Source organism: Colossoma macropomum, unplaced genomic scaffold (assembly GCF_904425465.1).
Source record: "Colossoma macropomum unplaced genomic scaffold, Colossoma_macropomum, whole genome shotgun sequence".
NCBI lineage: Eukaryota > Metazoa > Chordata > Actinopteri > Characiformes > Serrasalmidae > Colossoma > Colossoma macropomum.
Genome location: NW_023494790.1, coordinates 25,875,179 through 25,896,540, shown reverse-complemented (window position 1 = coordinate 25,896,540; position 21,362 = coordinate 25,875,179). Strand labels below are relative to the sequence as shown.

Genomic DNA, 21,362 nt, shown 5'->3' with positions numbered 1-21,362 from the left:
TTCAGTTAGCGCTCTTGTTTGTATTTCTACTCGTCGCTGTTCTGAATTGGTCTGGCTTTGGCACTCCTTTTGTTAAGCCATTCATTGTTGATAAATACTCTTTGAACTTTTACATCCTAAAGCGTCTGGTTAGTAGGACTAATGTTACAATAACACAACTTTCCCTATAAAAACAATTGCCTAGGTTTCGAAATCTGGCGCATTTCTACCCCTAACTAGAGACTCTGAATAAGCACATTTGCAGAGTCAGAAAGGTGACCAAGTTCATATGATTACTCTTTATGCACACTAAAGTTAGATCTGCATTGCCTCATTTTAAAAGTGCTGCACTAGTGATTTGTGTTTGGGGTGATAAAAAGGACAATGACAATTATGCTGGCGTGTTACCAAGCATGGTTCTGCATGTTTGTGTCTACGAGCACCTTTAATCACACACAACTCTGTCCTAAAGAGACTAAAGAGACCAAAGAGTGTCCTCATTTCCCATCCTGCTGACCACTCCACTGACAGCATGGCTTAACATCTCTCTGAGTGACACACACGCACACACACACACACACACACACACACACACACACACACACACACACACAGACAGACAGACACACATCAGCTCAGATTACTCTGAGTGTCTGGCCCATCCTCTGCAGGAAAAATTTCAAAGCACACTCCTCCACACACTGCCTTAGTTGAACTCTACTATAATCGCTCTCCTGAAAATTCTCACTGCTTCATCTGAATAGATGCTTGTAGCATTTCTAGTGTATCTCTAGTGTATCCACACCAAGTTATTCTCTGCGGTGTGTTGCATAATAAGCAGACTGGGGCGCAAGGAGGATGTGGTTCTGCTGTAAAATGTTGGTAGACCCATGCATACTCATGTTAAGGTCACTCCTGGAGAAGCTGGATGTGTCAGTGTCCACATTATAATATTTCCAACATTTATGCTATATTGCAATGCAACAGGTGCAGTTGCTTTTTAGCTTAGGTGGCATCACTTCAATTGCGGCAAAGAAGCCATAATACTGTAATTGCTTTTTGCAGTGGCATTATTGTTTGCCAGCTACATAAATGCATGTGTTTTTACTCTACAGAATTAATGCCCTCACTATAATGTGATTCTGTTGAGAGTTCTATCTGTTGGAGTTATGTAGTACCCCACTGTCCCTCTTTCAGGCATTAATCAGAAGTAGTAGTAGTAATAGTAACAGATTATGTGCAACATCGTTACATAAGCCGGTATGGTACTCCATTACAGAAAAAAATAGTAATCAGATTACAGGTGCGTTAAGAAATGTGGTAGTTACTAGCAGCATTACATTAAAACCACTCTTACGCACCAAACATGATTTTTGAGATGGTGAAAGTTCTGCATTTTATTCGGCCTGTTTGATTTTGGTGAAATTTCACAGGCAACATGACACAGCAACAGCCAAGCTGACGAGATGATTGCATCTCAGCAACCTGTTAAAAATCTCAAAAGATTTGTCCTTCGTCACACATGGTGTAACTTTCCAAATGCAGTTCACAGTGAACTATGGACATCAGAGCTGTTTGCAAACCTCTCTCAGCTTCCGAACAAGGGGGTAAATTCTCCAACCAATGGTTCCAAAATTAAATGTAGCCCACTTTTTTGTGAGGAGCAAAGGACAGCTTCGCCATTGAAAATATGTTGCAATTTGTTAGTTATTTTTTATCTTCAGTCCATGACTGACACACCGAAAAAAAAGAAAAAAGGTAAGTAATCAGATTACATTATTTTAATAAAGTATTATTTTGGATTAGGCCACACATTTTTAACAGGTAATTAGTTATATGTACGGTAATGTGTTTTTAAAGTAAATCTCCCAACCCTGGTGCTAATATATTAATTAGTATCTTAATTACATTAATTAGCATTTTAGTATATTAGCTGTTACTTGGGCAAAATGATAGCTCATCATTACTGTGATACTTTATGGCAAAATATGCTTTTCTGAGTATATCATAGCTATCAGTACTCCTAGAACACTGAATAAACTGCATCATAAAAAAACAGACTGATAATAGAAAGCCTGTACAACAAAAAGTGTGTAGTAACTACTAGACTCAGTCCACGATTCAATTCAATTCTCAATGTTGGGATCAAAACTCGCTATTCTAGCAACACTTTGTACAAATATGTAATGAAAAAATATGACTATAATCATGTTGGACTACTTATTAATGACACTAGAACTGTTAGGCTGGAGGAGTGCTTGTGTGGGTTGCTGATTGGTGCTGACTGTTTATCAACTTTGTGTTCAAACAACTGGATTGTCAGATCTCCATGATGCACACTGTCATAGTTTTGCAGTGCGACATTACAATGTCATGATGCACTGTTACACTTCAGTAACTGTACAAACTGCATAGAAACAATCAGCTGATTGGATGTCGGCCCATTATACTATAACATTTTATTCATTTATTTTTACCAATTGATGTTTTCCCCTCCTGCTCCTTTTTAAATAGTCAAAGAAGTTATCTTTGTAAAATAATAAGGTCCTACTGTTTCACTGGTGCATTTTGTCCTTTCCTGCTTGTTTGCAAAACTTCAAAAAAGCTAGATAGCTAGCTGTAATACATATGAATATAAATAGTGAAATGCCTTTCACTATTGTGATGTTATTTTGTTTTGTAGTGCCCTCTTGGTGCTGCCCTAAAAAAAATTTCTTTGCATGTACCTTTTGAAGTGGCTGAGCAGGGTGCCCACCAGTTCTCCTATGCGGCTCTCCCCTGCCGGCACCATGCCCTGCAGGCACACGATCAGGTCTCGGTTGTCCTTTGTGTGGAAGACGACCAGCTGGTCTTTCCCCGGGGACACGCTCACCCCGGTCACCTGGGAGAAGGAGAGCACAGAGAGAGAGAGAGAGAGAGGCTGAAAACAGAGCAGACATACATATACACAAGCACATATACAGCAGCTCAGCCTTGCCTAATGAGCTCTGCCCTTATTAATGTAAATCTCAGACTTAATAATGATTCCATTTGACTATAATTCCTAAAGAAACAATGAAATACCTCATGAAATCTCGAATGTTACCACAACGAATCAGAATCGTTTCTAAAAACATACTTATTCTGGCCAAAAAAAAAAAGGGCATATCGCACTGGAATATAATAGTAATCAATTCTAACTTTAACATTCCACCTTTTTATTGATGCAACACAACATATAGTGCATTCTTTCTCCCCAGAGTACTGTCACTGAAACACACCCTAAAAAACTTCAAAAAATATTCTTAACATCTGTTAACTTGAAATATGAATAGTTTGCTGAAAAATCTAATTTACTCGACTTTCCACTTCCCCAAATGCTGTCGATCATCTGAAACATTTTTAGTGTGCGAATTTTGCTTCTTTAGTTTAGAACTGGAGCTGATAGGCTAATAGCTGTTGCTAACAATTAGCATTAATAACCCAAACTATTTCCACAAATACCTTCATATATTTGCTTGAAACTAGTCGATTAGACACTTAATTCATAAAAAAAAAGATTTCGTAAAATGGCATGGCTAAACTTATTTACACATTCTAAAATTGCATTAGCATCCACATATTTTCCCATTTTCCTGTATTATTACGTCTTCAAACTCTGTGAAGCTGGAGCTCATGAGCGTGTTGTAAAATGTCACTACATAGTTAGGTAGTATTAGCACAATAATAGCTAAGGCTTACATACTGTAACGGAGTTAAAAGCTGCACATACAATAACAATGAACCTATGAAAAATAGATGTCACGCTCCGTTGTGCAAAAACAGAACAAAGAAATCTATGGGTAGTCTAGTATGTTACCATCAGTTTTCTGCTGATACCGACACATGCGAACTGTGGCTTTTAGCAACGAACCACAAACTATCATGTACTGAATGTGTTTTGAACGGGTTTGGAGACGTTTCGGGCATGTATTTACAGAAACAGTTTGGAAGAAGATTGACTTCCAGTGTTTTGTTAGCATCATTAGTCTTACAGCTCCAACTCTAAATGAAAGAAGTATAATCTGGACACAAAACATGTCTTGGCTGATCGACTGCATTTGGGGTAAGTGGAAAATTGTGTAATGTATCATGTAAAAGGTAATCCTTTAAGTTTTATTTTTCACTATTCAAATTGGTCCATTCTTTATGAAATGTTCATACAATTAAAAAATTCCAGCTGGGGTTTTTTCAAATAGTGTTAAAAAAATAGGGTTAAAAGGAATTACTCATGTGGGACATCACACAAGCCCTCCATAAGAACATATCAGGATCTTCACACACACTCGCTTGTTACAGTGAACAAGCTGCTGTACTGCCATATCCTAAATCAACAAAATGTTTTATTGTGCAAATCAGCAAATGGATGACAAAAAGGCTAAAAAAAGGCTTAAAAAGGCCCATTTCTGAGATTCACATTCTGAAGCTGCAAGTTAATTTTTTGTGTAGCAAAAATACCATCAGCTATTAATCCATGCTAGTAAGAAGTGATATGCTTTTTGTTAACTCAGGGAAACTGGTGGTTCAGAAAAATACACCATCAGGTGAACTCTATGAACAGTCATAGAGTTCATAGTACAGCTGGCATAGAGTTCATAGTACAGCTGGCAACAACAAAAGCATGGTGTAATTCCATATTTCTCACTTGTAGCTCACTGAAACAAGCATGGACATTCCGTTGGATGTGCAGATTCTTATCTTTCAAACCATACCACAGTTGTGTTCATAAGTAGCAGAGGAGATATTATGATTATGATTTCTTTTTGATAAAAAGTTGTGCTCTCAGCCTCTGACACAGCGTAACACTAAAATAAATGTAAAAAAGTTGGAAGTGCTATCAGTTCAGAATGTAAATTGAATGTAAATGTACGAAGCTTCATAACTCACTATGTAGGCTAATTAAATATGAAATTAGGTAACCCACAATTACTACTGTTAGGAAACTACACCACACATTACTAGCTGCCCCAAGCTCCAACAGAACAATGCTAGGCAAAGATGTTCATGTATGTGTGCAGGAGACAGCTGCTGTGGCCAAATTGGAACCCAAAGGTGACAGTCATTATGGGCCATGGTGCATGTTCCGGATATGGCAAGCCTGGTAATTCAGAGTGAAAGTTATGAGGAAGTGAGCAATGAGCAGGAGGACTGCTAAGCAGACTGGACTATTCTGGTCTAGCACTGGCAGTAAATCGCCATGGTAATAGGGATCAGCCACCCTCACTCTCCTTCTCTGGTCTATTCTTGAGGGACTGTGTTACATAACCGCTGACTCCCTCTGTTTGTGTGTGTCTGTGAGTTTATGATCAAGAAGGCTCAGCATATCTGCCCACATAAAAATTCTTATTCTACCTCTACTGCTTTAACAACATGATCTATGATCGTTTTTATATAAGACTCATAAACAGTGTGATGTCAGAGAATGTACCGGCTAGTGAATTTGAGTTATGCTCAAAATTTGCTAAAACTGTCGTATATTTTCATATAAATTGTGTGTTATATAAACCTATGGAATTCTCTGACATCAAACTGTTTCCAATTTGTCTATGTAAAAAGACACGTTTGATGTAAAATAATAATAAAATATCTATATTCATTCTTATGTAAAAGACACCTGCAGATGAAAAAGAAAAATACAAAGAGAGGGAAGAAAGACAAAGACAAAGAAAAGATAAAGAAGGCACAGCGAAGCATGAGCAGAAGGAGCACACAGAGGAGGCAGATTTGTGCACATGCCTGAACGATACCAGACATCAGCTGATCTCTCCTCCCGCCCCGTCGCCATGACAACCCCATCTCCTGGGATGTTGGCATGACAACAGCGGAGAGAGGAGAAAAGATGGAAAGGGAGGACCATAGTTGAGGAGCAGGGTGGAATGTTTTTGCAGGGGGCGGATTATCAAGATTTTTTTTTAAATATCCCTCTGCCTTTTTCCAGGACATGCTTAATGCTCAGCCATTTAATAATACAATACGAACGCTGGGATGGAAAGGCTTTAGCTGACAGATAAAAGGTTGTTACTGTGATGGTATGACTGGAAAGAGGCCCATTCCTGAATGGAGTAATAAATAAACATGGGTTTAGCTGGGCAAGGGCTGTTCCTTATTCAGGAATCATTACATTTTCTTCTCTTGCCACTAACCTTTAATTAGCAAACTGCTAAGAAAGGCAAGATTCAGCAGCATACTCTCTCTACATGTTATCATGCTAAAACACAGGCTGATGTATTAAAAACAACACGCAGTGAATGTCATTAAGGACAACATTTAACATTAAGCACAATGTTAAACCAATGTGCTATCCTACAAGCAGTACCTTCAGATTTGTTTCATAAAAATGTGTTCTAATTATACAGTTGACAGAAATAGGTCATATAAGTGTGCTGGTCAATGAAGAATGCTTTCATGGAAAACTGATTATTCCTCTTTTTTTCTTTTCATAAATAAGCTTGATTTACTATGTAAACATAAAGGTTCAAATCTTACTATTAACTCCCCAGTCAATATAGTCCATATATGGAAACTAAGCCACAAAAAAACAGCTTGTTATGAATTCCTTGTTTTCATAATATCACGAAATTCAATGCATTCACACATACCCACCTATTTAGCCCCAGCCCTTTACACTTACAGTTATAAAGAGTGTTTCAGCCTGGACTGCTTTCTGAATGAGGCACAATACAGATTCAATTAGAACAGAGCTCACTTACATATTTCACTCTTAAAGGCACAGTGACAAAAACAAAGTGTGTCTAAGGGATGAAGAAGGATCAAGAGGTTGGAAAATAGTCATGTAAAAATAGTCATGTGAAAATAACTGTTTTTACATAAAACCACACAAATGTTGTTAGTGGACCTCTATAAAAATTAGAAAAATGTAGGATATGAGCTGTTTAACACTGCTTGTGTCATCACTATTTTAACATGTTTTAAGTCTGACTACAAGAATGCATTGTATCTCTGGCACATTTTGCGTAATTAAACATATCTCTATCTCAAAAATCGGAACATAACACATTGGTTTGTATTAAAAGTAACATCCAAAAAACACACTGTCCTTAACAGGTCATGCTATGTGTTGTTTTTAATAATCTGTTGTGAAAATGTGCAATCAAATCAAATTATTCTGAATCTGTAATCACTGGAAAATTTTAGTATGCCTGATTAGTTTTGTAATTACTGAAAAGTATTTGTGTGCCTAGTTCTTTGTGCTGAATATAAAATAGAGAACCACTTTGCACTTGTAGTTATAAATTTTTTTCCTGCTTAGCTACCAATCCCACTCTGACAGATATTCTTGCAAGACTTCTCTAGAGGACAGAAGGTCGACTACACAGCCTGTAGACATTCTCCCTTTGTGCTGTGAACTGGAGCCAAGCCCCCCTTTCCCTCAGCCCAGCATTTCAGACCTCTGCTAGCAACATGGCCTCGGGCCCACTGCACAGACAGACCACAGATGGATCAGGATTGCAGGTTACAGTCCTCTCCACTTCTTACCTGCTTCAGCAGAGGATAACGCACTGTCTGGGGCTGACTGATTTTTTTTTACATTTTTTTTAAGGACATGTATTTAAACTTTTATGCTTATATATATTTATATAAAACAAAACATAACATAGATATACATATTGTGTGTGTGCGCATGTAGTAATGAGTATTTTAAATACAAGGAAAAAGAGACTGGTACTAAATACATACATTATAGAGTGGAATGCTCTTCATTGGCTTGTACTGTTTCAGTGGGTCCATCTTATAGAGGTGGCGATCAGTAATCAGCACCGCCCGGTTCTCTGCCTTATTGAAGCGGTTGATCTGTAGAAGGAATATTAACAGTAATAAAAACTATACTAAAACTGAGGATAACAACAAATCTGAAAAAAGCATTTACACACCTAAAGCAAGGGGTTCAGTTCCCTGTTTGGGTAAGCACACTAAGCTATACCAATAAGCGTGCTTGGGCAAGACTTCCAACGCCGCATCTGCCTACCTCTGTAACATAATTAACTCACTCTGTATAAGAATGTCTGCCAAACGTATTAATATAAACGCAAAATTGAAAATATCTTGCACACCAAATGTGATGTTTTGGACAGTGAAAATACTTTTTTATTTGCCCTCTGTTCAACAACTAAGGCAGGCCAAGAACCTTTTGAGAAACATCAAAAAGGTTAGTTTGTCTGGTTCTAGCATCTCCAAACCAAACTCACACTTGTGGATATCTGAGGTATATTCAAAAGTTTAATCTCCTGAATGAGGTGGTAAAAATGTAGATTTTCCAAAATGAAAACTGTCATACCTAATGTCAACATTTTGTTTTGTGTAGGGTAAAAGATTTCTTTTTGCACATGGAGACAGTTTATTTGTTTACTGACAGTACAAACCATAAAATGAAATTGAAAAGAAAAAATAAATAATTTCTCACTGGTGTGTATAGTTGTGATGAGAGAGATATTTAACATTTTCTTTTTGTTTATTTGCACCATCTTTGTTGTGTAACACCCTTAAAATGCATAAAAGTATATGAGATTTGAACGGATCTCATGTTTCATGGGAATGTATTTTATACCTTGCGGACATTGCAGGAGAAGAGGACTCTCATGAACTTATCCTTCCTCTGCAGATCACTGGACACCAAAGTGAAGGACGATGCTGTCTCAGGACTGTCCCTCTTCTGAGGACAAATACACATTCATAGTATACAGCAAAGAAAATATAAAGACAAACAGTCCTGCTGAATCTAATTTTCTGCAAACGTATAGTATTCCAGCTGGTGCAATTCGATACTCCATTTGCTCTGTTCTTTTTTTGTTTTTCCTTGATATATTGGTATTGCTTCTCAATACTGACCAGGTAATTGCCCTCCCAGGCTCTCTGCAGGCCGAGGTCCGCCCTCTGACCCTTCAGGCACTCCAGCGTGGCTACTTTAGCCCTGACCTGTAACATTTCCTCTGGGGACAGGCCTTTAATTAGGGTCCAGGCCCACCACCTACAACACCATTACATACACATACACATCCATTAGATGCATGTTATAGCAGTACATGGCTGTCTGCAACGGTGTCACAATAAATTGCTTTGATCTGATTTTCCATCAAAGGTTTATGAAAAGGTAAACCATGGGTTTATGAGAGAATATACACCTTTGACATTTGTAGTCTGCGAATCCTGTTACGTATTCAATGACCATGTAAGAGAAACAGGCCTGAGGCAAATTTCCCCAGAACAACAGTAATGACTAACATGGAGGCTGATATGTGACATCACCGAAAGCCTGAATGAGTCAAGTTAACACCAGGCCAGACCTTGTAAAGGAAAACATGCGTCACAGAGCTGTCCAGATACCCATTAGCACAGCCTTCACTAATGTAGGAGTTATCTGTGAATGAGAAGCTGTTAACTCCTATTTAACGTCAGAGATCTGATACCCTTTCATCCCACTAAGAACACACGCATGTGTATGTGTGTGAGAAAGGAGATGGAGTGAGACAGGCATTGTTTCCTGCAGCTCTAACCTGTTGTAGATGTTCCTCAGTGCCTCCTCAAACCTGCGCAGGACCTTGGGAGGTGTTGGCCACTTCACATGTTTGCCATGGTCCTTCATGCTGCGTACGTTTTTGAAGCGCCGGTTCACCTCACGGATGTAGGATTTGACCTTGTAGCGCCGGTATGCCCGCAGAATGATCAGTGCAGCCCGCATCCGGCGGTAACGCATCCTAGCAATCGTGCCACGCCACACCTGTAGGAGTGTGAAAAAAGGAAAGAGCTAGTGTTTAAAAAAATGCATATAACTGATAAATAATCCATGACAATAATGTGGCATTTTCCTGCAAATTTTACTGCAGTTTTTTATTAGCTGAGTTTAGCACATTGGGACAAAACGAACAAACAAAACAAACAAACAATAATGAAAATAACAACAATAAATATTAATCAAATTCTCAATATGTCAATATGATAAACAGAAACTGTGCATGAATATTAGCAGAAAAAGTGTGCTGCCTGTAGAAGATGTGTTAAGCTATTTTCACATAGAAAATCAACAAAACATGGGCCGTTAAACTTTTGTGTACGACTGTATATATAGTCAATTGTGATTAGTTGCTTTTGCATTATTTGCTCTAATTGTCAAATCTGCTCTAATTTAACCCCATAAAAAGTCCATAAAAAAGCAGTGTGTTTTCTTACGGCTAAATGAGAGGACAAAAAAGCCTAATCAGAATGTATTTATTACCTTCAATAAGTCAATAACATTATTCTCATCATGTGAATGTGGGGTTCACATGAAAAGGAGGTGAATGTAGTTTCCAATTTTCATCAGTGATATTGAGCAAGAGTATGCATGTTTAAACTCCCCCTCGATTGTAGCCTTTTCACTCTTTTACTGTTACATTATGTCTTGTTTTGAAGGGAACGGCAGCCTCAACTTTGCTATTGTCTTAGTTATTTTGCTTCTCATTGATTAATTCATAGTCTTCCCATGAACACTTTCCAGCGCAGTCTTCCAAATTACAGCAGCGTGTTTTGCAAATTATTTCCGTAAATGACATTTCAGACTTGACATACTTCTGTGATAAACAAATTCACCATAACAGTAGCTGGAAGTAGTTACATTGATCAAAAGAGCCATCAACTATATGGAGCAACAGTCTAGAACTATGGATGGTTCAAAGTATAAAAATCAGTATGATAATTTATCATTTACTGTATTATTAACATGTTAACCTTGACATTATTAAAATAAATTAATTAATATATATATATATATATATATATATATATATATATATATATATATATATAAAGAGAGAATGCAGGATCTAAGATTGTTGTTTTAACGTTGGCTGATGAAATTAGAGATATTGTAATATCCCATTACAACAATGTATACTATACTATATTACAATATTATACATTACTTCAGTATCATTAGTTTCTAGCTACAAGAATAGAACTAGGGCTAAACATACTACACACTATTTAGTTTGTATATAAGGGCCTAGTTATCATTAGTTGGTCCAACTATAATTTTCTAAATTCAGCTGAACATTGATGCTTTAACATGACAAAGACAAAATTCAGATGTCATCAATAAACAATCTGCCATGAAAAAGGAGGGTAATTTGCACTGACTTTGCATTTCATTGGAAAATTGTCCAATGTGCACACTTCTATTTTCATTATTATTATTATCGTTTTTTTAAACAATGTATTATGGTCAATGACTGCATTTATCTAGTTTCAGCATTTGCCGAGTGAGGGGCGGCTGTAACTGTCTCACTGAAAGGGAGCTATGTATGCTAGCTTTATGTTGCACTTGAAAATTAAAACAAAACACTCAGCATTTAATGTTTATTGGTCAAGTTATCTAAGCAAAGAGCATAATGCTAGCAGTTAGTTCTTATATTTCATACTTTTATCTTCTTTGTTCTATCTATGTAGTTTCACCAACACATATACCTGTCTTGGGGGAGGTGTAAATATTTAGTAACTGCTAAGCTCAACATAACATGTTTGTGTGGTACAACCTGGTTTTGTTTATTAATATGGAAACCTGAACTCAGTCAATATAGCAAAATACTACATATTTGCATACTACACATTTTACAGAGGGCTAGTAACTATAGTAATACACACATTTGTGATAAGTGTGTACTCTTCATTAGTTAAAAAATAAAAAAGCACCCTGATCTGTGACACCCAAAGTGCAGCTCAAAGGGTGTAATTCCTGTCTTAGACATTAATAATAGAAGATAATGGATCTCCAGGGAACTGTTTGAACTGCACAGTTCTCAGTAAAGCTAGGGCCATATGTTCCCTTCACTTTACACTGACTCACGCAGTGGCTGGGTGGAAATTGGTTTATGTCTGGTAAATACTACAATGCAGTCAATATGTGCTTATGTGTGTTTCAGGACATAGATGTCATGCTCTTCTCTGCACACCTGGCTAAAGACATTAGGATGTGTTTACACATTTCTTACTCTGTATGACAAGTAAATATTCATATCTGATCGCGCATGATGGGTTAGTCATTGATAAACCCTGCATCAACATGTGCTCCACATGCTGAGCCTGGCCATCCATGATGAGCTTAAAATTCTTCTCTCTCCAACTTTTTGTTGATGTATAACAACAAAAAACGGGGTTTCCATATGTGACTATGTTTGGATTCAAATATTTGAGCAACACTCATGCACAACTGACCAAGCATACATTTTGGAATACATTTTAACCTATCAAACATGACATGTCTGCTGTTAGAAGGGTTACGACACATGCATGTCCATGCAGGCCAAAGTTTGTGTGCAATATGTTTTCTATCAATACATAAAAGAAACATGATGCTGCCTTTTTATAGCACTGCAATATTTTTCAAGCTAGCGCGTCAACACATTCAGCGTGCATTTTGATCAGCAAAGTGCTTATTATTAATTCATTTAATCAGAGTTAGTACAAGGTGACAAGTGCAATCTAACAGAGGTATATTCCTCTTAGTTTACGGTATCAAGCAAAGAAATTCTGTCAAAAGCATGGACTCTAAACTGTCAGACAATACCATGTTTGTGTCAGTAAGTAGAAGAGGAGGCATTTTATAATAATTTGCATTTAATTAACTGTTGTGTGTACAGTCTTGTTCTATGGAAAGAAAAAAAAAACATCCTTCACATTTTTGCCATGATGTTCTAACTTACTAACATATTCCTGTAACAATTCCTTCACATATCAAGGCTGAGTAATTATGCTATTAATGGTAAAGAGTACATTAAACATTGAAAATGGTCACTTTTTTGCATTGATCTGAAAGGGTTGATACCAGGTATCCATTCACAGTGTCTTAGAAGTAACTACAGAGCTTTCTCCATGGTTCACAATGATCTGATCACTGAAGGTGTGCTGTGTTTTGGTCAACTCCTGTGCTGTGTTTACATTACCTTACACCAGTACAATGGCTGCATACAGCAACCCAAACAATGGGTGGCATGCTGACAGAGTCACCAGCAAAACTGATTAATAAACAGAGGACAGCTTTAGCAGTGTCAGTTGTTTAAGGTTGGAAAAGGGCAGGAGAATGCCCTGTATTTTTAATATCTTTTATGTGGGTGAGCCTGAAAATCAATAAGATGTTTTGTGTCCATGGCTTCCAATAAGATCAACATTCACTTTATTCCACCACCACGGTTGACAACAAAAGCTGGGAAAATTGAACTCTTGATGGACCATTCTGCTGCTGCCGATGGCCAGTGCCAGAATTTTTCAACATTGTTCAATTGAAAACAATGAAACAACCAGTTTTCTGTCAACCACCTACCATCATAATATAAACACAGTTCTCCAGGGTATTTTTTGGGTTGTCCATCTGAATTTACATGACCAAATCGTAAGGCAAATTAATCAGTAACTGCTTGAAATAAATGTAAAGTTTTATTTTATTTTAGTTTTTTTTTAAAAGCTCCCCTCAAATTAACAGAACATGTGTTTTATGATCATACACATATTGCTATATGCTTACAATTTACTGCTGAAAGCGAAAAATCTTAGATGCTCTTTGTATTATTTTATAAAAATAATTTTTACAGAGTAGTTCACTGAAGAGATGCTATCTGTTTATAGTTTATAGCCCAGATTTGTGGAAAAAAAGGTCAACTTTCAGTAGACAAAAAAAAATGTGAGTTCAGCTTCTATTATGGAAAGACGACAGTTTCATCTGTCATATGACACCCACTTTTTGAATGTAGCTTATGAAATATGAAAGTTATGAAGAATATCACGAAGTGCGTTTTGGAACCACCGGTGGTCTCAAGGAGTTGAAGAGGTTAAAGGTTGCAGTTACTGTTGTCAATAATAAAAGCATGGTGTAATAATTGTAATAAAAGCATGTGTTAATAATTGTAGCTTATTGTAACAATATTATATTCTAAATTTTCAATCAATACCCAGTTTGTGTTTGCAGGATATATTTTATTATGATTTGAATTTGACAAATAGCTGATAATATAGTCTCATTCTGAGGAAAGAAAGGACGTCCTTTACATTTCTGCCATGCATTCGTCTTTTACTAGTATCAAAACAAATGGAAGTGGAAGGTGGAAAAGCAGACTCGAGCATGTGAATATGAGAGAGAGAGAGAGAGAGAGAGAGAGAGAGAAAGGGAGAGAGAGAGAGAGAGAGAGAGAGAGAGAGAGAGAGAGAGAGAGAGAGAGAGAGAGAGAGAGAGAGAGGAAGAATGTTACCTTAAGGTAAATCTATTTTCTTACACTGGGAAATAAAATTCATCACATGTGCTTAATTATGCAAGTATTAAATTATATTTTAATGATATAGTTAAATGTTAATATTAACTTTAACCTTCTAAAGGTAAAAGCACATGAGCTGGCTCTTACTGATGATACATTGCTCTTAGGCCTTATCTTCTACAGCCTTATGTCTCCTGTGTCTCTCACAGTCAGTGTCTAACCTGAGCTGGTCTGGAGCAGCGATGACCTCAAGGCACTGCAGGTTCCTGTGCTACACAGCTGACTGATCTCATCATGCAACTGCGCTGGGTAAATAGCGTGGAGGGAAAGAGAGCTGGGGGGCCATAAATTCACCAGCCAGTACAAAAGCCAACAAAATCACCTTCATTCAATATAGAGTTTCTCTCTTATTCCAAAACCTCTCAAAACCATTCAGTATAAGGGTTATTCAGAAATTAATGTACTGAGTTTGATTTTATCTGTAATAACAATAACAATTAACAAATATTAGCAATAACGTCACTGATTAATGCTAATTCAACATGAATTTAACTCTTAGAAGTAGGGATGCACGATCAGAATCAGCTAAGATTGGAATGAGCATTTTTTGCTTCAAACAAGCAATCAGCAATCTGCCAATTTATTATTTTGCCAGATCTGTGTTGCAATTTCAAAGGTGTAAGACAGGTAAGCGTAACTGCTCTGTGTCTGAATGCTGCTGCTACAACTTTAGCAAAATGTTGCAACATAGGAGTGAACGACTTGTTGTTTCAAATAACCAGTGACTAGTGTTTTAGCATTTTTAATTTAATGTCATTTAATTAGGCAAATAGTTTTGTGTTCCTAAGAAGAAAATCGGTCAATGTGGTTATGAAGAAATCTAAACATGTTAAAGTCAGCAAATGACTCACAAACCAAAACAAAGGGCCAAACAGGCCACAAAAATAAAAATCTCAAAGATGAGATATTGACATTTTTTCTATTTTTTAATTAGTCAGTCATGGTGAAAAGTAAAAACAGGCCAGAAATCGTTTGAGTGAATCATCAGTGCTACTAAAGTTTTTACCTCACCATGTACATTTTGTATTTGAGAACCGTGTCTGGCTAATAACAAAAAGAAATCTCAGATTTTTTTTGGTGGCCTATTTGGCCCCTTGTTTTGGTGTGTGACTCACTTACTTTTGTCCTACTTTCTACTTTCTAGTTCTTGCTTCCATGGCACTCAGATGTTTCTCTGCTTAGCACTGCTATCTTTCATTTATTGTCTTTATTTGTCTTTATTAAGTTTCTTATGTTTTTTTTTTTCAAACTACAGTGTCTCGGCATATTGCATAAAGACAAGTCAGGAGCGTTATGAAGCCAAAAATGGATTTTTTCTTGTTTCTTTTTTTAATTATTATTTTTATCTATCTATTTATTTATTTATTTATTTATCTATTTATTCAGTTCAGTTTACTCAAAATACAGCTGCCAGAGTTCTCACGAAGAGTAAAAGAAGGGAACACATCACCCCCATTCTTAAACCCTTTTACCGGCTACCAGTATGTTCCAAAATAAACTTTATAAACAGTACTATTACTGGTCCATTAATCGCTTGATGGTGGAGGAACAGCTTTTTTACCTGATATGTGGCAGCGATACAAGCCGAGCAGAACTCTCAGATCATTCAGAACTGTTCAGTTAGTCCTGTCTAAGGTAAAAGACTAAACATGGAGAAGCACCTTTTTTCCACTATGCTGCTCTTAAATGGAACCAGTTGACAGAGAGCATTAAAAGAGCCCAGACACTAGACACTAAGGGTGCGGGGAAAAATCGATTCTTAGATGCACTGCAATGCGGACGATTCTGAATCGATTCACAAATGTCAAAAATCGATTTTCTAAATTTTAATTGATAATGTTATGCTGACGGAGCGCAAAAGGCGGACCTTGTGCGGAAGTGCAGCGTCTGGACAGTCTGTGGAGGCACATAAAAACACAACTGGATGAGCGAGAATGTATGTCCCAATATGTGCTAATGTCCTAGCATAGGCTAAAAAATATAAACTCAAAAGTAGAACAGTTTCTTGTAAAATGCCTCAACGTTCGACTGTTTTACGAGGCTGAAGTCGCTTCTTATTCTCCAGCTTCTCGTTCGAATTTTCCCGTTCCACCATAAATTCTACCTGAGGCACCACAATGTAAATGCAGCATCATTTAAGCTGGAATGGGAAAATTCGAAAGAGAAGCTGACTTCAGCCTCGCAACGTTTTACTGTTTGACAGTCTCTCATTGCAGGTTTAACATTCCAGGAAACCAACTGCGCTACTTATAAATGCGAGTAAGTCCATTCGTCATTCATTCGTGTTCATCTTAAATCTCTCTCTTTGGCTTTTCATTAGCTACTAGCCAGGCGAGACTGCGTTGCTACATGACCTGCAGTCTGCACGCCAGTTCTCAGTCGTTGAGAACCAGGGCTTTCGCGCTATACTGCACACTAAAGCAATACTTTGCTTTAAAAGTACCAAGTCCTCACACAGTGAGAAAGAAAAATTTATAGTATAGAAAAAAAAAGATGCATCAAGATGCATCGATAATCATTTTATAATTGCATCGTAGCCCTCTGAATTGTAATCGAATTCAATCGTGAGTTGCCTATAGATTCCCACCCCTACTAGACACTTTTAAAATCCAGGTTTAAAATGTTTCCTATTTGAGCAGCTTTCAGCTCAATTTAAAATACTGTTAGCTCTACTGCACTTCTATCCTGTAACTGCACTTAATTATTCTAATTTAATTTTTAATTAGATTTCATTTAATTTGTAATTTCTTCTCTTTTAAATCTATTAATTTTAATTTGAATAATCTTTGTATTTTCTTATTTGTAAAGCACTTTGACCGCAGGTATGAAAGGTGCTATTTAAATAAACTTGCCTTGCCTTTTGCCATGTTTAGTTGTTTTTCGACCTGCACCCCAAGTTCAGACTTTCTATGGTAGTCACTGCATTCAAGGTGCGGTTTGAAGATTCCCTTTTTTAGACTGCTGTAAATAAATCAGAATTGTCCATAACAGTTCATGATTGTTAGATCCCTACTTAGATGTTATCAGAAGAAACAACAAAAGCATGGTGTAATTACGTAGCTCGCTGAAATAAGCAAAGAAATTCAGAAATTCTGTCAAAAAATATGTCTGCATGCTTCTGGAAGGACGGCTTGACCCGCTATCTTTTAAGACGCATGGAAGACAAGCATCAAGACTCTTCCTTGTCCTGAATTTCTGCTGGCTGTCCAAGCAGCAGTTTCTGGCTGTCTTCAAAAGCCAACTGAAGACAGATCTCTTTGTAAGGCATTTAAATGAACACCAATCTACCACTTATTGAAATGTCTTGTATTGCACTTATGATATGTCTTAGTTTTGTATTTTGTTTCATTCCTTCTAGACATCAGCACTGACTCTTGTTTTTAGCAGTATCTCAGCTTAAGGGTAGTTTGAACTTTGAATTTAAAGAAAATCTACTGTGCACACGGCCTTGTTTAGTGGAAAAAAAATTCACGAAATGTTTGCTACGACATGAAAGCATATGGAAAACGTCAGACACAGAATGTAAAGTAAATGTAAATTAACTTATGCAAATATTGAAATAATCGTGTAGTTGTGAAATTATATTTAAGTACTGTAGCAAAATAATCCATACCTACATAACTCTATACTTCTAAAGATTAACTCTGTTTACGGTCTTCGGTACGTTATTTAAAGAGTGTACCATATTGTCTTCAAGCTTCATCAGAAAGCTCTACAATGAGATTAAAGAGACAAAGAGAGATTGCAGAGAACACTGCAACCTTTCTCTCCACGCCTCTCCATATGCATCTGCCACGCTCTGTCCCACCGGAGGCCCATGTGAGTCACTGCTCCACACAGCACAATCCAAACTGCAACACAGTCATAGAACATCATACCCAACCCTGACACTACTGTCATAATATTTCCTGCTTCAGACCCAATACACCAAGATGCCTCCCGTCGCGTCAAATCAAAAGTTTACAGCAGGACACAAAGCAAAATAAGTCGGAAACAACTCTCAACTGCATGAGTGGTGCAGAATGGCTGACTATAAACCACCACAGACTGCTCACTGACAGTTGGCCATGCTGATGGTGCTGGAGATGTTTAAACTGGGAGGCTGCCAGACGGCCTGTGCTTAAAGTCAGTGGGGAAGGTGAAGGGAGACTACACCCAAGGGACCCAGTGGGTAAATCAGGCCAGCAGCAGCTCCCCCTCCCCTCCAATAAGCCAGTCTAATCGCTGTTTCAACACAATGCCGCATCTCCTCCCAGCTCTTCTGCTCTAAATTTATAGCCTCATCAAAGCCACAGTAAGAAACCCTCATTGAGCTAAAAGCGTACTTTGATTGGCTCTGATCGGCCCTTTAAAAAGGACATCAGGCAGAAATTTGGTAATCTGGTCAAGCTATTGCGAGGTGGTAGGTTGCATGTATTGTCACGGTTTTAATTTTAGATGCAAAAAAAGGAAGGGAATAGAATAAGGATGTAAAAATGCACTAATGTGTCATGACATACTGATCTGAAGGTGATGATTAATCTGCATCTACTTTAGAAATAATTATAATAGGGATTCAAATGGGTGTGTTCCACAGTCCATACAAGCAACACTGTTTAGTATCTCAGTGCATTAATACTGAATTCAGTTGATGTGTGCTCATAAGTGTGCATATAAAAAGTATTTTACAACAGCTTAGAACGTAGCTTAGCCAATCAGATTTCAGAACCGGAACTACTATTTTGATGATTGAAATTCTGTCCCTGATTTTAGACTTGTCACTTAATGATTCATCTAATGACTATTGGTTATCGATCAAACAACTTGCCAAAATTGGCATCGCTAGACTGTAATTATTTGAATAATATTCAGTAAAGTATACATTCACTTTTTCGCCAAAATGCAAATTGTTAGGGCCACTTCACATACAAAACTACAGTTTATTGGCTCTTCTTGAGGAAAAAAAAATGCTGAGAACTTAAGCCTGGTATATTGTTTATACAGCCTCTATTCCACTAATGTGTAAATATTTTCTCCAGTATTTTTGTGTATTCAGTGTATTTATCAAGGCAATCCTGAATCATACGGAAAGTCATCAGATTGAATCAATTTGTGGTGAAATTTAAGACAGCATGATGCATTGAAACGTCTCTTGTTCTTAAAGAAAAAAAAATTACACTGTTATGAAGTCAGAGATTTACACCCCTAAAAAGGAATTATGGGAGTTGACAGGATTACTGCACAAAATCCAGTGTTTACAAACCATAATCAGTGTAACTGCACAGTAAACGCTTCTTTCATTAGCAGAAGATGATGCATGAAAAGAACAGCTTTTGTGATACAGTATTTTGTAATACAGCCTATTCAGATGTGTGGTCTTTCCATCAGGTGTCAGAAGACAATTACAAATGAGTGAGAGAATGTAAGCTGACTTATCATTAATCAGGTGGGTGGGCAAATCCCCCAACAATCAGGAGTCAAATTCAAGCACACAAATCCTGCATGTGCCAATCCTCAAGGGGAATATCTGCGGTTCTCCGCGACACACTCAGTGCAAGGGCACCGGCCAGATAACAGCACACTCCGAGAGTGTGACACGGTTTAGCACGAGAACGGTACATCCTGACCGCGAGCCGTCACCAGGGACCACAGAGGAGGGGGAGGGGAGAGAGGCATTTTCATAAATCAATACTGCGGGCCTGATGAGCTGCCCGTCACTGCGAAGGAGGCTTCCATCTTCACTGTGACCTCTAACAGACTGCTGGGGTGTGTGTGAGTGTGGGGGGAGGGGGTGGAGGGTGCCATTCCTCAGTCATTACTGCAACAGCAGGGTTTCTGACGCAGCTGTCACTGCCTCCACAGCCTCCTCACACTGCTCTCTCTCTACCAACCCATAATTAGGACTTAGTCACATACCTAATTTGAGTCTCGGACTTTTTCACGCTGCTTATGTATTTTGACAAATACCGAAATGCTAACTAGCAATCATATCTGACTAAGAAACACTTTGTTCCATAAACTCTTTCCTGTGGCAAAACCGTACGAAAGGCAGCATTGTACTAAACTAAATTAGTGGCTGCTGAATAGATAAGGTATTTTACATAACAGACCTGAGAAGAGATAATTAAGGGCTGCCCACCTTGTAAAAAAGCTTAAAGCACTGAACTCGAAATTACAAATATGAAAATTGAAGTAACAAATGCTATACCTGCTGTTTAATTTGAATACTCTTATTCAGATAACTGCAGGTCACAGTATTACTGCGTCTCACATCTGAGTTAGGGGCTGTCTTCAAATTATTCAGCAAAAAAAGTGATATTATTATTATTATTATTATTATTATTATTTAATTTAATTTTATTTTATTTAAGCAGTGAAAAACAGTACAAGGAAGCAATATTTAAAGTTGTATCTTATCAACAAACACACGCTAATTCCAAATTTGAAGCTTGCAATACATTCCAAAAAGGTTGGGACAGGGGCAATGTGAAACTGGGAAATCTGTAGAATAATCCAATTTAGAGATCACTAATAGGCGGTCCGCGGTCCGAGTCCAGACCCAGACGCTGTCCTATGCAGACCTGGACCTATAACTGATAAACTTTGGGGAATTCTTTACTTTTGACGGGGTGGTCCTATTTTAATCAGCGTAACTTCTTTAGCCTTTATGGTACCGCTGTAGTGGCCCAGGAAACTTACAGACCAATCACATGAGAATAAATATTGTTGAAATATTACTGAATTGTACTTTATTTGATTTGACATTCAGTTGTTGACTGCATAAGATGTTGATATAACTACTAGGCTACTTTAGTATACAGTATATGGCACTGAATCATAATGCAACTTAGACATTATGATGTTTCGGACCTTTACTTGAGGAAATTTTCTCTAACTGGACCTTATCGAATTTAAACTGAATACCCCTGATCTAAACCATCCATTCTGGAACTTTTCACAGGTAAACAAATGAACAGGTAAAAGGTGATGTAGTAGCCAATATTATAATACTTTCCTGATAATGTAATATGTAATAAAATTTGTGTTTGACTTGGTCAAAAACGCAATAAAAGCCAATAATGCAATAACTTA

At 37.4% G+C, this 21,362-nt stretch overlaps 1 protein-coding gene across 2 annotated transcripts in view; it reads right to left on the bottom strand.

The window, feature by feature from the left end:
* myo1d (myosin 1D) overlaps nucleotides 1–21,362 on the bottom strand; it is a 118,961-nt gene that overhangs the window by 22,790 nt on the left and 74,809 nt on the right. For both annotated transcript variants that reach the window (XM_036572793.1, XM_036572794.1), the window contains 5 exons: nucleotides 9,510–9,733; nucleotides 8,845–8,983; nucleotides 8,564–8,668; nucleotides 7,696–7,809; nucleotides 2,706–2,860 (listed from right to left, as the gene is read on the bottom strand). In XM_036572793.1, the coding sequence (XP_036428686.1) occupies nucleotides 2,706–2,860; nucleotides 7,696–7,809; nucleotides 8,564–8,668; nucleotides 8,845–8,983; nucleotides 9,510–9,733 (737 nt within the window). The remainder of the gene's footprint in view (nucleotides 1–2,705; nucleotides 2,861–7,695; nucleotides 7,810–8,563; nucleotides 8,669–8,844; nucleotides 8,984–9,509; nucleotides 9,734–21,362) is intronic.